Below are 16,634 nucleotides of genomic sequence, written 5' to 3' on the forward strand. Positions count from 1 at the left end.
TCTGATTTCCTGTGAGTCAATTTCCTCAAGATATAGTAAACAGGCCAATTACCTGCTATTGACTTCTTTTATTACAAAGATTTAGATATTAGCGACAGATGTACATGTAAATACATGGAGTTGCTGACAATGTGAATAAAACAAAAACAATGTTTAATCTGGTTAAAGGATTTCTAGTTGGTCTTACATTTTGTAAGTTTAGTTTTCAAAGGTATGTTATGAGAAGTTGTGGCTTTTTGGTTTTTTTATGGCCTTGGAAGCTCACTCTTTTGGGACAAACTTTTGCTTGTTCTTAACCCGTATCTCACAGAAGTTATGAAAGCAAGGAAGTGAATGTGACAAGACTGATAATTATTTTAAAATTACCAAACAGGTCTTTCCATCCAACAGATGCTGGATGCATCATTAAGTCAGCAGAGTGTCAGCTCCAGGGACACACACAGACCTGGGTTCCAAGCGTGGCCCTTGTTGTCCTAGGTCTTTCACCTTGTGGCATCTATTTTTATGAACTTCAGTTTCCTAATCTGTGAAAATGGGGATGATATTTTCCTTGTGGTATTCTTAGAGCATAAGTATCAAGTGAGGACATGTGACGGTGGTCCAGGAGCTGGCTGGGAGCCTGCAGAAAGTGCAGTCAGCCACTCTCAGCCTCACCTTCATTTCTGAGTCCCTCTCTGACAGGCCACACGTTTACATACTCAGACTAACTTCTGGGCACGCCTTCTCCTCTGCCTGCACTGACTGGCTCACTAGGTGGGGTAAGAAATTGCATCAACATTTAATCATGAAAGCAAAAAGTTTATTCATGTTTGAAACTACATATAACTACCACGAGGAAGACTTTTTCAATCCAGGGTGTAATCCAGTTAGAAAGGAACACGAAACGTTTTTAATACATTAGAATCACCGCCACAAATTATTTTCATGACTCAATCAGTTTCAGAATCGCATACAATACAAAAAGGGAGAAAGGAGAGGGGGCCCCATTACACAGGGTGAAATATACAGTACTGAATACTGAAATCTGAATGCATCACAATTAGTCATCGCTTTTTTTTTTGCATGGATTAGTAACAAGATGAAGAACATTCAAAATGTTTCTCAGTATTTACAACAGTTTTACTGATCCTGTGTTAATTTAAGACCCAATGTTTCCACTCTTGGTTTTTTAAAAGTTGCAAATGCAACCCTGATTTTTCTTTTAAAAGATTACAATGTACATTACATTTTATGAAGGGAAACAAAGAGTTAATTACAAGATGCAAAAAGATAAGAAAGAGACAAACTACAGCGTGAGTATTGTTCAGAGGTAGTAAGTGAGCACTCTAAGCTACAGAACATGTTGAAATTCTATTGGTTTGTATGAGTTCGCATGAGGTAATAAAGCTGTGTTTTGATTGGTGAGATGTATAAATACTCTTTTGCTACACTATATACAACACTCCAGAGAGCAGGGCCTTTGCGAATGCCCAGAGGACGTAGCAAACCTTGACAAGTCTGTGCAGCACCCAGTGCACACCATAAAACCCCAGACGGATCTCGTGGTCATCTCTATCAGCAGCAAGTATCTTCAGCTCTCAAAACAATCTGGATCCATAATTTAATTACCGAGCAGACTCTGGGCACTGGTGCTTTCAGAGAGAGAAAAGATGCTACCGGTCTCTGATCTAATTATAACATAAGAGATCGAAACCCAAGTGTGACGAGGAAGATTCTTAAACACAACCATCATTAACAGGTAGCCAAACAGCTCCTTTATTCCAACTCCATTAGTGATATGAAAGAAGGACAATCAAAGTCTGCAATGGAAATATGCAAGAAGTTCAATTTAGGTGAGGTGAGTCTTTGTATCTGCTTTAGTGATTGAGGTTTAGCATATATTGTACTTTTTACCCTCAAGGCCAAGTAATTGGCAAGTGAGAAACCATTAATGTAAAATATTGATAATAAATTATGATAAAATAGCTACAGGACTGTCAACAATGTTAAATCTTGGCCTAATTGGATAAAGTGCTTTTTTAACATTGTGTGTTTTTAAGTATAAATACAAATGATTATGATTCCTTAAAAAACAGATTTACCAAGTTCTCTAATAAGACAAGGTTTTACAGTAAAGCTGTAGATGGTGGGCTACAAAAACGCTTTCCTTTTCCTCCTATTGCTCTGAATGCACTTATCAAGGCATGTCAGCTCAGGGAAAAGTGTTGCCAGAGATTAGTTAGAGGTATCAGAGTGCACACTTCCTGGGCCTTCTGTAGGAGAAGTCACAGAAGATGGAGTTGTTGCGTCCTGCCAGCCTCCATTAGCCTGAAAGGAGAAGCACAGTTCAACGGGTGCACGTCTACGTATTAATTCTCCTCCCCAATTGAAAATACCCCGATGACAACATGAGAGCAAAGATGCATTAGCAAAATGTATTTTCTAAACCCACTTTGGCAGGAGTTTGAAGCATGTGTTAAAGTGGGATTAAATGCATGTAAAACAAATCCATCCTACCAAGTAAAGACTTGGCAATAAATCAGCACGCTGAAGGAGGGCTTCAGCTGGTCTCAAGCTGGCACGAAGCTCGGCCTTTGATTTGCTGATAAAAATCAAGTGACTTGAAAAAAAATCTCATAAGAAGCGAGCAGTGGAGAAGCTCAATGCAATGCTTTGGCAAGACCTTGGGCTCCACAAAGTATAAACTTCAACCCAGCTTAATCCTCGTTTCCATAGAGAAGAAGCCCCTCCACCCCCCGGCCCCTTTTCTATACAAGACTGACAGCCAGCTATAACCCTTGGAAAATGAAGGCCAGAATTTCCCTCCAAATAGGACCTTGCAGAATGAAAATGCATGAACTGTGGAGGAGCACACACTATTCAAATCCGGATTCCAATTATCTGTAACTGGGGCTCCTATTCGGGATGTTGCTACCGCTCTTCACATGCCACTGGCCCTTCCTGCCTCAGACCCGCATCCGCAGTAACAGTGCTCAGAAACAAATTTGCCTTATGTCTTGGCCTATAGAGGCAATTGCTGAAATCAATGTCTGATCAGATTTCTGCTGTGGCAGACAGCTTGTCGCTACATATTTTTATGTCAGTCAAGAAGAGGGAGGTGCTGGGCTTGTGAGTTGGGGAACACTGAGTGGAAGTGACGGGGCGGGCCTTTCTGGAGAGAAGGCGAGGGTGAGCTCTCTGCCACCCAGTGCCTGCGGCACAGACCAGCCTCGTGCTGTGCCGCCCCCAGACCCAGACCTCCCACACCAGTGCCAGTGAGGAGCAGAAGGTCCCCCTGACTCCCTCACATCCATCTGCAACTTGTTCTACGAGTCCATCCAAAATGTCTTCTTTTTAGGCCTGCGCTGCTAGGCTACTGAGACTCCTCGCCCAGCCTGGGGCTGGGAGTTCTTCCTTCCCCCATTATGCTGTTCTTAGGGAACCCTGTCTTCGGCTTGACTGCACAGTCCTGCATATAAAGCACCTTTCCTCCCTCTAGGTCCACAGAGAAATGGTGGGGAGGGGGAGAGAGAGGGACCAAACAGCCACAGAGAGATGACCAGAGCCGAAGGGAGAAGGATTTTCCAGGCTTTAGGTGTATTAAATCCAGGTTAGGAAAAAAAATAAAGCTATGGCGGTTGATCTTCAAAGCCTCAGCTGTGCAGGTTGGATGGTGACAAGCGCATGTGTGTTTGTGTGGACTCGAAGAAATCCTCTCCTCTATCTAATAGGTAAGCTGTTCTCACCCCTCAGGTATGAAAATCTACTTAGAAAAAGAAAAACTCCTACGCAGATACAAGTCTAAAGATATTCCATCTGAAGTAAACATCATTCCTCTTTTATCCAAATTTATAAACAACAAATGTACAATATTTTTACCCAGCGTGGCAGCTGGAGGAGAGGTTGTCAGCAAGCATTCTTTTTTTCAAAATAAATTAATCCTTACTCTGGTGGTTTGAGATTATGCACTGTATTATACAACAGCGCCTTATCAAGCCTCATCAGCGAAGATGGAATTCATGTCTGTAAAATGCTGCAGGCAATCACAGTTTCATATTTTATCATGTTGATAAGGATATCGCACATTCTCTGAAGCATTTCAAAACACTTAAATGAAAAAGGAGAAATGCAACTAAAAGGCTTTTTATATGGTTTGTTGTGGGTTATTACGAGTTATTTATAAACCCAAAAAGAAAGATTTGACATTTCAAATGTAAAAGATTTGAGTATTTAATGGTCCTGTTTTCCTTTTACAATTGAACATCCTCAATCACTTTTTAAATCATTAATATTTACTCTCATAGAAAGCTAGGCCCCCAAAAAGGAGACTTCTGTTTTCTTTCTGACTCTACTACCATGTGTTGGGCAGTTCATTTCCTCCCTAGTCTGGAGTCCCAGATTCTGTCCACCACTCCACCCTGGGGACCCAGTCCCCGCAGCTCCCCTTTAGGTGCTGTGCGTTTGCTATTTTCCATCCATGTCAGGGTGGGGGGAAAGTGAAGTTCTTGGTCAACTGGTTACTAAAGTTAAAATTATTTCCCCCGTACTTAACAACTGAGAGGCCATGGAAAATGCTGCACGTGTTTTGCATCCCACATTGACAATACAGCAAGTTCCTCTTAAGAACAGGAGTCTTTGTTTAGCTTGGTTTGTTGATCTGTCTGGGGCCCTCCTCCCCGTCACCTGAGCTGTGTTTGGGAATTTTTCCTGCTGCTCGAGTCTAAGATAAATGACCTGTTTTTCACCATCTCCCTGGAACACAGCACGGCCAGTGGGAGATGGCATCTTAATGGGCTGATGCTTAAGTCTCTATTGATGACAGAATGCCAGCCACCCTGGGCCTCTGTGAGGACTTCTAATGGCATGAAGGTAACATCAGGGTTTAGGTTCATAAAATAAAAGTACACTAAAAATGCTACCTTCCCCACCTGCCAAAAAGATGAGAAGCCAAGTAAAATGGCCATTAATTTATTTATTAGCCACTGTTTACCTGACGCTGTTCCTACAGCTCTTCAAATCTGGTTCCCCAGAGTACTCACGTTTAAATTATGTGGACTGTACAGTGAGTTTCCTCCAAGGCCATCACTGTAGCCTCCCGTCTGATTGATAACATGACGGAGGGTATCCACCTAGAAGTGAGACAAAACAAAATTCATCATCCCAAATCTATTAAAACATCATTACTTACAAAAGGAAACAATTTGAATTATGTGTGCCACGAGGGTTTAGCATCTTGAATGAAAGACAAATTTATCAATCAAATGTGACTGGCAGAATTTCAACAATTCTTTGCATATTTAAACTCGCACATCTTTGTTTTTCATGCCAGCCAAACAACAACATCTTCATGGCCATGCAAACTTTGCATCTACACCAGCCAAATGAGCATGGCTGTGGGTGAAACTACTTATAAATATGTATACTGGCTCGCCCTCTCACACGCGCACACACTCCCACGTGCATAAAAACAAGTAGCTGCTTTCCAGTAAGAGGATGAGAAAAAGAGGTGAACCTGGAATATACTTTAAGAACTCAGGTTTTTGTATTCTGACTTAAAAAAATAAATACAGAAATGAAACAGAGTAATATATTTTAAAAGCATACACGCACTGGCACACAATTTTTCTCTTCTATTTTGTTACAAAAGTAATATGCACCCAACCCCTCTCCATGAGCTCAAGCCAGAGCCGAATGCATTCACAAAGTTTATCAGTTTTGAATCATCCAAAGTCACTGTTCACTTGACTTCTCATTAAATTAAATGGTGGGGCAGATGGTAACGTCCGGAAGCACCCAGCACAGGGTCTGCACGGTGTGCAGACCACTTCCACGGGTTGAGAGTCAGGAGTTTTGAGCCCAAACCCTACCCTGCTAGAAAGGCCCCAGCTGGGGCATTTCTCCTACCTGTGATTGCACATTGGCTCCGACTTGGGACCCTTGGTAAGAATCCCCATTCAGACTCTGCATGTTCATGAACATGTCCCCAGAATTTGGGAGGTTAAAAGAACCAGAAGAACCTGGAAAGGAAAGAGTTAAGTAGCTGAATAACAGAGAGCTACACACATAATCCTCAAAGACCTAGAGGCAGGGAAAGGAGAAAAGGTACAGAAGGGAAAGGCTGTGTACAACATAAAGCATTTCTAGATCTAAAAGGACGGAGAATAACTCCAAGGACTTAGGTCCTGTGATTCATTTTGCATCTAGGAAAGTCCTATCAATGGGGAAGCCCACATACGAAAGAGAGAATCAAAACAAACAGAAAAACACCCAGCAGCTGGCCTGGAACCATCCCCTTGTTTTCATTTATCTCCAGGACTTGGTCATTAAGTGAGCTCTTCACCATCACTAACTGTCATGGTGGACAATTACCCAGAGAAGAAACATTTTTCTGAGGCTCTTTCTAAGCCATACATTCTGCCTAACTTTCATCAGTTTCCATGCTCCATTAAAAAGAGCTTGGGGGGTGGGGGGAAGAAGACAACAAAACGAAACAAACAAAAAAACCCTCACTTTTTGAGTTTTTAAAGATATTTAAACTATCTCCTTAGAAAAGTCCCTTGAATTGCTTCTCAAGTCCATCTGTTTGGACTAGCCGCACATCTTTCACTGCTACTCAAGTTCCCTCTAATTTTAAGATGTTTCCAACTCCATCAAAAAATGCCACATAAAATCTGGCCAAAATGTATTGTATGAGCAGCCAAGATACTGCATCCATGTGTTAAATACCATACCCCTCACGGCTAACCACGTCCTGATCAGCTAACCACGTGCTGAGGCTACCAAGTCAGCACAGGTGCTAAGGAGATGTAAGGACAGCAGACTTGACTCTGCAGCTACATCAGGTAGAAAGCCCTGCTGTCCTAACCCTAACATACCAGCTTCATTACTCACAGCAACAGGTAAATTTCCCACTTCTATTTCACTCGTTCTTTGACAGACCACTATTGATTTTAAAATGACACATGGAACAATATAGTTAAAATAATCGTTAATGATAGCACTTTGCTTAACTGCTGAATTAAAAACACTGCTAAGTGTGAAAGTTCCAGAATCTAACAGTACGGAGTGGCACTCACTGTGAATAGTGGGCTTACAGGCTCTGGCCATCCACTCATTCACCCACCCCAAGAACAAGTCTGCATTTTAATATAAATCTTCCTTTATAAGTCCACTGTGTCCCCGGTATGGCTCTTGTTTCCTGGTCTGTGGGACAGGGCTTTGTGGCATAAGGCTGCCTGAGCTGAGTAGGGAGTGAGCGTCCGTACGCACCAGAATTTGGCGTGGTGGGCGAGTTGGTCTGGTTGTTCTGCACGGCTGCGGCCACTGCGTGTGCAGCTGTCACGGCTGTCTTTGCAGCGTAGAGATTGGCTTCTTCCTGAAACTTGCCAATATTCTTCTTGTACCTGATTCGTTTGTTGCCAAACCAGTTGGATACCTACAAACCACAGGGATATGAGTAAGGGGAAGCGAGGTTCAAAGAGAAGAACAAAAATCAAACTTCCAATAATAACTGTAGGACACCAAAGGGAGACCTTGGAAGACACTCAATTCCTAGCCTGTGATCACACCCTGGGGATGATGCAGAATGGTGCACAGGCTCACTTGCTCTTTTGGCAAACCTCTCAACACTCTTGGAATAAGACCACTTCTTGGAGTTGGCCCCAGTAACACTAAAATGGCTGGGAGCACTGTTCATAAAAAATAGTCAATTGGTGTATACCGAATAATATATAAATGACTAGTCCCCTGAAAAGGAGCTGAAAAACTAAAGGAAACATTTGTTAAGTTAGGTAAATAATATGAAATGCTTGTGAAAGAATGACTTATTCTTTTGGGGTCTGGAACAATTTTGGCAGCTGTACAGTAAAATCATGTTTGGTGTGCTAAAAAGAGTAACATCAATTAATAATGGATGAAAAACCCCTTTGTCTCCTGCCTTAGAAGATACTGTATGTCTGCCAAGATGGCTGCTCAAGTTGTGCCAGTTAACATGTGAGAAGGTCACAACGTGAAAACTCAAGCAATTCCAATAAGGTCAAATGCAAATACAGAATCAGTGGCTGATTTCATCAGGTAGAACATACTTATTTCTTTTGCAAACTACTTATGATGTCAACCAGTGCAAATGGAAGAGATTTCTAAGGAGGATCTTGGCAACAGGCAGATTTCATCACATTTCATTGACAGCGAAACTTCAGCCCAAGACTCACTGCCTGTAGTTACATTGAATGTTCAGGCACCTGGGAGCTGAGCTATATAAAGAAGAAGCTAAAACCCACACAGCAATTTATGAATAGGTACCCACCTGCTATATAAAAGGCTCTGACCTCTCTTTTGTTAAAGTAACAGTTTAAAAACACTTTTTAATAATTTCTTAATAATGTGTCAAAGGGGCATGTTGCTGTGGTATCAGGCAGGGTGGGTCACTGTTTCATCCTGAACAGCTATTTAGGGACCCTGAGGGAAAATAAGGAGTGGTATAAGCCCTCCAACCCAATTTACACCAATGGGCATATGCTAGTTGACCATCTCTGCCAAGTCTTTAATTGCTTTGGAAATAGAACTCTCATTCTTCAAACTATGGCACTCATCCGTTCAGGGAAAGCTGGAGAGCCCTGGCAAGGGAGCCACACGAGGAAGACAATGCTGGCCTGCAGCAGCCCACACACTGTCCCATCCTGGGGGGGGGGGTCACTGTGTGCACATATGTGCCACACACACAGGCTAGCACACTAGCTGAAGACCTGTGCAGCCACCATGAACACAGGTTCAGACAGCAACAAGCCAAAACTCATCAGGAATCAAATACGCTGCAGATCAGGCCTTCCTAGCTGTTTCTGTTCCACTATCATCCCCCCGCACAACTCCCCGACCCAATGAAGGATTAGGCGTGCCCCTGCCTTCCTTCATTTCAAATAGTGGTGGTAATAGTAACTATTTAATGAGCAACTCCTTTGCACTGAGCATTACACAGAGCCCTTTGCATACGTTTTCTCATGTAACAATCTTAACAATCTCCAGGACCAGGTGACTGACTGAGGTGGTCACAGGCATCATACCTGTCCCAAATCCAATGGCCTTCTCTCTCGGCAACTTGTTTGACCTCTCAGCAGCATCTGATACTTGTAATTACCTCCCCGCCACCTCCGGCTCCTTCTTAAAGCGCTTTCTTTACATGGTTTCTGTGACATTATGCTCCTGCTTCTCCTTCCCTGACACACCAGGGTGTGTTTGTGTGTGTGTGTGTATATGTGTGTGTGTGCAAATGCGCACTTTCTCCAAGACTCAGCTCTTGGCTCTCTTCTTTCTCCTTGAGCAATCTTATCTCTATTCATGATTTCAACCATTGTCTCTGTGAATGACTCCCAGATTTCCATCTCTATCCCTAACTTCTATGAAGAATTTCAGTTCTCAATTTTTAAGACATTTCCTTAGAAATGTTCTGCCACAACCTGCAACTCAACAGGTCTAAAAGAGAATTCATGTGTCCTTTAAACCTGCGCCTCCGTCTCCATTTTCTCTTCATGTGCATGGCATCTCCACCTCCAGAGACGTGGTATTCGCCACATCACAAAGTCCCTGATTCCACCGTTAGATAGTTCTGATGGATACACAGCTCTCTGTTCAGAACTAAGATCCGGCTCTCTTCCATTTCCACTCATGGGCCTTAGTTCCAACATCTAGACTGTCACAATATTAGGCTCTCAAACAGCCCTGAGGGACCCAACTCCACTCTGCCATCGGCCTCCTCTGCCCTCCCTTCTTTCAGCCCCATGTGCGTGGGGCAGGTGCGTGGGATAACTGTGTGGGACGTGGTGGGGGAGGAAGAGTCAGGAGGGCACACAGGTGAGGAGGTGAGGAGGACCTGAGCCCGGCAGAACAGGAGTTGTGGAGAGGGCAGAGGTCATGGAAGAGGACTAGAATAGGCAGAATTTGGCCACTGACTCACTGTGGAGGGCAGGGGAGAGGGAGAAGCCGAGATGATGCTGATGTGGGGCCCAGGCCTCCAAGAGCATGGAGGCAGATGCTCTGGGAGGGATTTCTGCACCAGGAGAAGGCAGCCTCAGTGACCTTTAGGATCCATTCCCAGAGCAGAATTATATGACTCTAAAAATAAAAGTTCTGAATTAAGACTGTAAAATGACCCCAAAGGCATTCGCTCTGGTTATGCTTGTTAAAGCAAGTTCTCATAGCCCCCAACTCACTTGTCACAAGCATGTCCTCAGCTCAGGAGGCAGACCTAGCGAGCCAGCTCACAAAAACCTCCTTCAATATATATCACTCTAGGTTGTCTGATTAATAAGACTGTCAGGCCTCTGAAAGAGTTAAATATTGAATGTATCTATAGTGCAAAGGGAGATATTCCTGGTTGAGAGGGAATTTGGAATTTCTTAAGCATAATTAATGAAAATTCCCAACTCTGAATTTAGCAAGTAAGGCCATCTTAGAATTCTCTTTTTCTAAACAATTCTCTGTTGGATTCTGTACTTTGTAGTTAATATTACCTTGACAATCAGAGAAGCTATAATACATTAATGAAACCTAGCCTGGAAAATCTGATTACAGCTTTATTAACGGTTTCATAATTGAGGAATCTCTATACCATCAAAGGTCTCATCTCCAGATATGTAAGAATTCTGTGTTTATGCATACCCCTGGACCAATCAAACAATAGTCATCACTAATACAGGTTTATTTAATTCTCACAGTAAAATTTTAATATCACCAGCAGCCTGGGGAAGCTTTAGCAAGTGGATTTGCTTGACATCAGATCGTTTCTATTCTGCTAGTCCTGATACTTCTTAATCTTTAATATCAAGGCAATTAAAATTAATGGCCACTCATCCGAAGCTACTGTGGGCAGTGTTTCCTTGACATCAATTGTTTGATGGGATTACCTAGAGGTTAAACTAACAAGCAAGGTTTAATTGGAAGCAATGAAAGAAGCAGTGATCATACGTTATGTTTAACCTGCATAACCACATCTAAATGAATATCTAAAAATGTTAAACTATTTCTCAAATTAAAATATGCACGTCACATTCTGATATCACAGATTTGGATATTGCAGCAATCAGCTATTAAGACCACACTGCTGCAACTGAGATCGGTGTAATTACTGTATAAATCGACACCTAAGTTCAGGAGTTTTTTTCACATTTCAAAATCAGATGGATACAATTGCAAAAGTCACCCAGCTGGAAGCACCAAAAGCTACAGAGCACACGTGGCCCTCTCCTACACAGGGCTCACAGTGGAGCCAGGCTGTACACACTGGCTCAAAGGAGAGCAGAGCTTGCTCTCTCTCTGAATTGAATGGTCTGTACACTGGTCCCAGAATAGAAACACAAAGAGAAAATTGGTGGAAAAAAAGGGAATATACTGTCCTGTGCTTCTCTTTTGAGCCACATATCAAGGATTCATGACTCTGGACTGTGCAGAAGGCAAAGGGCCAGGCAAGAATTTTAAGATCAGTTAAAAACGAGAATAAAAACCCAAGTACTCTCCTCCTCCTACTGACGTTCATTGCTACCAGCTCCCAGACTGTACACCTTTGGCAATCAGGGAAACGAGTAGTGAACATTTTGCAGGCTGGTGATTTTCTGGAGCCCTTCTGCAAGGCCAAGAAGTGGCTGGAAAAGCTTCTGTTCTCTCCCAATTACTATAGCCATGCATTTCCCCTGACTCAATTCGGCTGCAGACTGCCAACTGCCTTTAAAAAGTAAAATGTTTTTCTTTCTTTCTTTTAAAAAAATATTTTACTGAAGTATAATTGACTGACAATGTTGTGTTAATTTCTGCTGTACAGCAAAGTGGTTCAGTCATACATACACATATATATTCTTTCTCATATTCTTTTCTATTATGGTTTATTATGGTTCCAATAGAGTTCCCTGTGCTATACAGCAGGACCTTGTTGTTTATATATACTAGTTTGCATCTGCTGATCCCAAACTCCCAATCCTTCCCTCCCTAACCCCTCCTTCCCCTTGGCAACCACAGGTCTGTTCTCTTCAGCTATGAGTCTGTTTCTGTTTCAGAGATATGTTCATTTGTGTCATATTTTAGATCCCACATATAAGTGATATCATATGGTATTTGTCTTTCTCTTTCTGACTTTGCTTAGTATGGTAATCTCTAGGTCCATCCATACTGCTGCAAATGGCATTATTTCATTCTTTCTTATGGCTGAGTAATAATCCATTGTATATATACACACCACATCTTTATCCATTCATCTGCTAATGGACATTTAGGTTGTTTCCATGTCTTGGCTATTGTAAATAGTGCTGCTATGAACATAGGGGTGCATGTATCTTTTTGAATTATAGTTTTGTCTGGGTACATGCCCAGAAATGGGACTGCTGGATCATATGGTAACACTTTTTATTTTTTTGAGGAACCTGCATACTATTTTCCATAGTGGCTGCACCAATTTACATTCCCACCAACAGTGTAAGAGGGTTCCCTTTTCTCTACACCCTCTCCAACATTTGTTATTTGTAGACTTTTTAATGATGGTCATTCTGACCAGTGTGAGGTGGTACCTCATTATAGTTTTGATTTGCATTTCTTTAATAATTAGCGATGATGAGCATCTTTTCATGTGCCTATTGACCATCCATATGCCTTCTTCGGAGAAATGTCTATTAAGGTCTTCTGCCCATTTTTCAATTGGGTTGTTTTTTTGTTATTGAATTGTATGAGCTGATTGTATATTTTGGAAATTAAGCCCTTGTCGGTCACATCACACACTAACAAGGAAATATCAGAAAGGGAATGTAAACAAACAATCCCTTTAAAAATCACATCAGGGCTTCCCTGGTGGCGCAGTGGTTGAGAGTCCGCCTGCCGATGCAGGGGACGCGGGTTTGTGCCCCGGTCCGGGAAGATCCCACATGCCACGGAGCGGCTGGGCCCGTGAGCCATGGCCGCTGAGCCTGCGCGTTCGGAGCCTGTGCTCCGCAACGGGAGAGGCCACAACAGTGAGAGGCCCGCGTACCGCAAAAAAAAAAAAAAAAAAAAAATCACATCAAAAAAAAAAACCCCAAAAAACAAAACCAGGTATAAACCTGACCAAGGAGGTTAAAGATTTATATGCTGAGAACCACAAAACATTAATAAAGGAAACTGAAGATGACTCAAAGAAATAGAAAGATATCCCATGCTCTTGGATTGGAAGAATTAATATTGTTAAAACAGCCATACTACCCAAGGCAATCTACAGATTTAATGTGATCCTTATCAGATTACCCATGACATTTTTCACAGAACTAGAACAAATAATGCTAAAATTTATATGGAACCATAAAAGACCCAGAATTTCCAAAGCAATCTGTAGGAAAAAGAACAAAGCAGGAGGCATAACCCTCCCAGACTTCAGACAATACTATTGTCTACAAAGCTACAGTAATCAAAAGACTGTGGTACTGGCACAACAACAGACATATGGATCAGTGGAATAGACTAGAGAGCCCAGAAATAAAGCCACACATCTATGGACAATTAATCTTTGACAAAGGAGGCAAGAATATACAATGGGGAAAAGAGTCTCTTTAGCAAGTGGTGTTGGGAAAGTTGGACAGCCACATGTAAATCAATGAAGTTAGGACACACCCTCACACCATACACAAAAATAAACTCAAAATGGCTTAAAGACTTAAATATAAGACGTGATACCATAAAACTCCTAGAAGAGAACATAGGCAAAACTTTCTTTGACGTACATCGTACCAGTGTTTTCTTAGGTCACTCTCCCAAGGCAATAGAAAGAAAAACAAAAATAAACAAATGGGACCTAATAAGCAAAAATAAATAAACAAATGGGACCTAATTAAACCTATAAGCTTTTGCACAGCAAAGGAAACAATAAACAAAAGGAAAAGATAACCTACGGACTGGGAAAAAGTAAAATGTTTTAAACTGTGGAATCTAAAAGAGACAAACTCAGAGAAACCCCTGGAGGTTACCAGGGGTTGATTATACCTAATAATACTGTATCACATACTTGAATGTTGCTAAAAGAGTACATCTTAAATGTTCTCACTAGGAAAAAGAAATGGTAACTATGTGATGGGATGAAGGTGGTAACTAACACTGTGCAGTAATTATTTGGCAATTTTAAAATGTATCATATCAACACGTTGTATACGTTAAACAATGTTTCAGTTATATCTCAATAAAGCTGGGGAAAAAAGTAAAAATGTTTTCCAAATATGTAACTAAATTCAACTTTTGTGTCACTTTTTTACCTCTTTCAAAAAGATACCCAGAACCTTCTACTCACTTAGAATCTTTAACTGAGGTAGATACATCAGATATGGGCAGTATCACATGATGGGTAAATGCTTGGGACTCAGGGTCTGGTTTCAAAGCCACACTGCCATTTACTATGAGTGACCCTGGGCAGATTATTTTAGTACTTTATATTACTCTCATATACAGTGAGAACAATAAGGGTAGTAATAGAAATGTTATTTGTATCTCATAGAAATGTTAGGTACATTAATGATTTTGGCCCATAGTGATTACCTGATATTATTAGCTATCACTACCACCTATGTTTTATCAATGAAGAATCAAGAGATCCAGACTATACACAAGTGGCCCCAAATCATACAGTGAAGTGTGACATATCCATACTTCAACCCCAGGACACCCCATCAATTTTCTCCCTTTTTTACAATGAACTGGGATATGTCTATTGAGTATCTGTTATGGCCAGTGCTACAGTAGGTGCCATGGGGAGATGAAAAAATAAACAGGTACCTCTACCTGCCTAGAGTTTACAATTTGGTTATAAAAACAATGCTAGAAAAAGGGAGGGGATATGGGAACATATGTATACGTATAACTGATTAAATTTGTTATAAAGCAAATAAATAAATAAATAAATAAATAAAAAATAAAATAAAATAAAAACAATGCTAGACACTCAAAATAATTAACAAAAATTTCAGGATGGTGATGATGACACACCAAGCTGTACAGAATAGACTATAAGTACACAAGGAATTTGGAAGGAGAGAAGTCCCAGCAGATCTGGGAAATCAAAGAATTCAGAGGTACGGTGAAACCTGAACTGGACTTCAGCTTCAATTCAATTCAACAGTATTTTTATTGAGACTCCGTGTTTCAGAGGTACAAAGCTCTAGAAGCTCTGTTGACACAAGCCAAACACATAAGCCACTGCCTCCCTCTACCTGGGCCTCTCCAAGATTCCAGAGACTCATTCTACTTTCTAACTTAACTCCCTTTTCCCTTAACTTCTGAACCCCTCTTTTATAGTGAAAGAGGAAGGAGAAACCATTCTAAATGAAAAGAGGAAAGGGGAATCAAGGAGTGTTTCTGCAAGAGGTGATGTCTGGTGGAGGTCTAACAAGTGAGGCATATTTTCATTGTGGAGAACGAGGGAGCTGAGAGAGAGGGAGGAGGCATGGGTACCAGGCCTGAGGGACCTAAAGCACCTGAGGGACCGGCTGGCTCTGGCTAAGGTACAGAGAAGGGGAGAGTGCTCCAGGCAAGGGAAAGCCAGAAGGAGAGCTCTGCAGGTGATCTCACCACCTCCACCATGCCAGGGCTCACTAAGGGAGGGGAGCCTGAGATTTCTAGGAAGTACAGTGGGGAACGTTCCCGTGAGGCCACCTGAGGCCAGGTGAGGCAGCCTTCCCATTTAGGTGCCTGTCCCATGTCACACTTTTTGCTGGAATACTGCCTAAAAAAGTTGAAAAAAATCAGGTATCTGCTCACACATTTTTTTCTCCTTTGTACATTTTTTAAGTTGGCATCTACAATTTTTCATTATAAGTTTATAGAGTTGTAAACAATGTTATTTCAGTATGTCATAAATGTTGACCTTTTAAAATAAAATTGTAATGCTATTCTTTAAAATGTATCCAACCAAATATAAATAGCAAAGCAATTTGATACCCACTATCCATTTAAAAAATATATAAACTCGTTTTTCTTTAATAGTCAAAAATGCTGCGTTCTCTTTTGTTTTGGAAGCGCATTTCCATTTCATTTCCCTCCCATATTATCCTAATGCAATATACTTTTATGCTCTACAAAAGTAATATATGGAAATTGAAGTTTTTAAACTCTTTATTTACTATAATTATAATGCTCTACATGTCTAACATATCCTTCTGGATTAAGCTATCATCACAGTTAGTCTAAAATTAATCAAAGCAATACCAATACTTATTTTGATAAATAATACTTATTTTGACCATCAAAAGTAAGGTTTTATCACACATGTATTTCTTTTTTTTAATAGTTGAAACAACACTTTATTATTAAAAGTTCTATATTTATCAGCATTGAAATTCCCCCTTATGAAGTTACTGAGAGTACTTTGGAGGGGAACATTGCTTTAATTCTGATTCACTAAATTATTTGTATACTACTGAATACTGTGAACACATTCTTCAATACAGAATTAACATGCATTTCTTAATCAGAGGGGTTCTGGGTTATAAAGTGCTGATTGAAGGAGGTTTGGGTTATCACCAATATTTCACACAGTCCCTTGCTGGGAACCAGAGAGGGTCTCAGACTTTGGGGCAATGGGTGGGACTATCCGTTTCCTAAACTGCGAAAAGGACAAGTGGAAAAGGGGAAGAGGGCAAAGGACAGCCACATGAGCTACTACC

At 41.2% G+C, this 16,634-nt stretch overlaps 1 protein-coding gene across 2 annotated transcripts in view; it reads right to left on the reverse strand.

Moving 5' to 3' along the window:
- Nucleotides 1–777: 777 nt before the first annotated feature.
- PBX3 (PBX homeobox 3) overlaps nucleotides 778–16,634 on the reverse strand; it is a 240,008-nt gene continuing 224,151 nt past the window's right edge. Inside the window, exons 6-9 of one of the 2 annotated variants that reach the window (XM_082625330.1) lie at nucleotides 7,249–7,414; nucleotides 5,884–5,996; nucleotides 5,019–5,108; nucleotides 778–2,307 (exon numbers count right to left, since the gene is read on the reverse strand). In XM_082625330.1, coding sequence (XP_082481456.1) covers nucleotides 2,215–2,307; nucleotides 5,019–5,108; nucleotides 5,884–5,996; nucleotides 7,249–7,414 — 462 coding nt within the window. In that variant the 3' untranslated portion in view covers nucleotides 778–2,214. The remainder of the gene's footprint in view (nucleotides 2,308–5,018; nucleotides 5,109–5,883; nucleotides 5,997–7,248; nucleotides 7,415–16,634) is intronic. The other variant, XM_082625331.1, reaches the window with a different exon arrangement.

Source organism: Mesoplodon mirus (genome assembly GCF_964341445.2).
Source record: "Mesoplodon mirus genome assembly, chromosome: 1".
Lineage (NCBI taxonomy): Eukaryota > Metazoa > Chordata > Mammalia > Artiodactyla > Ziphiidae > Mesoplodon > Mesoplodon mirus.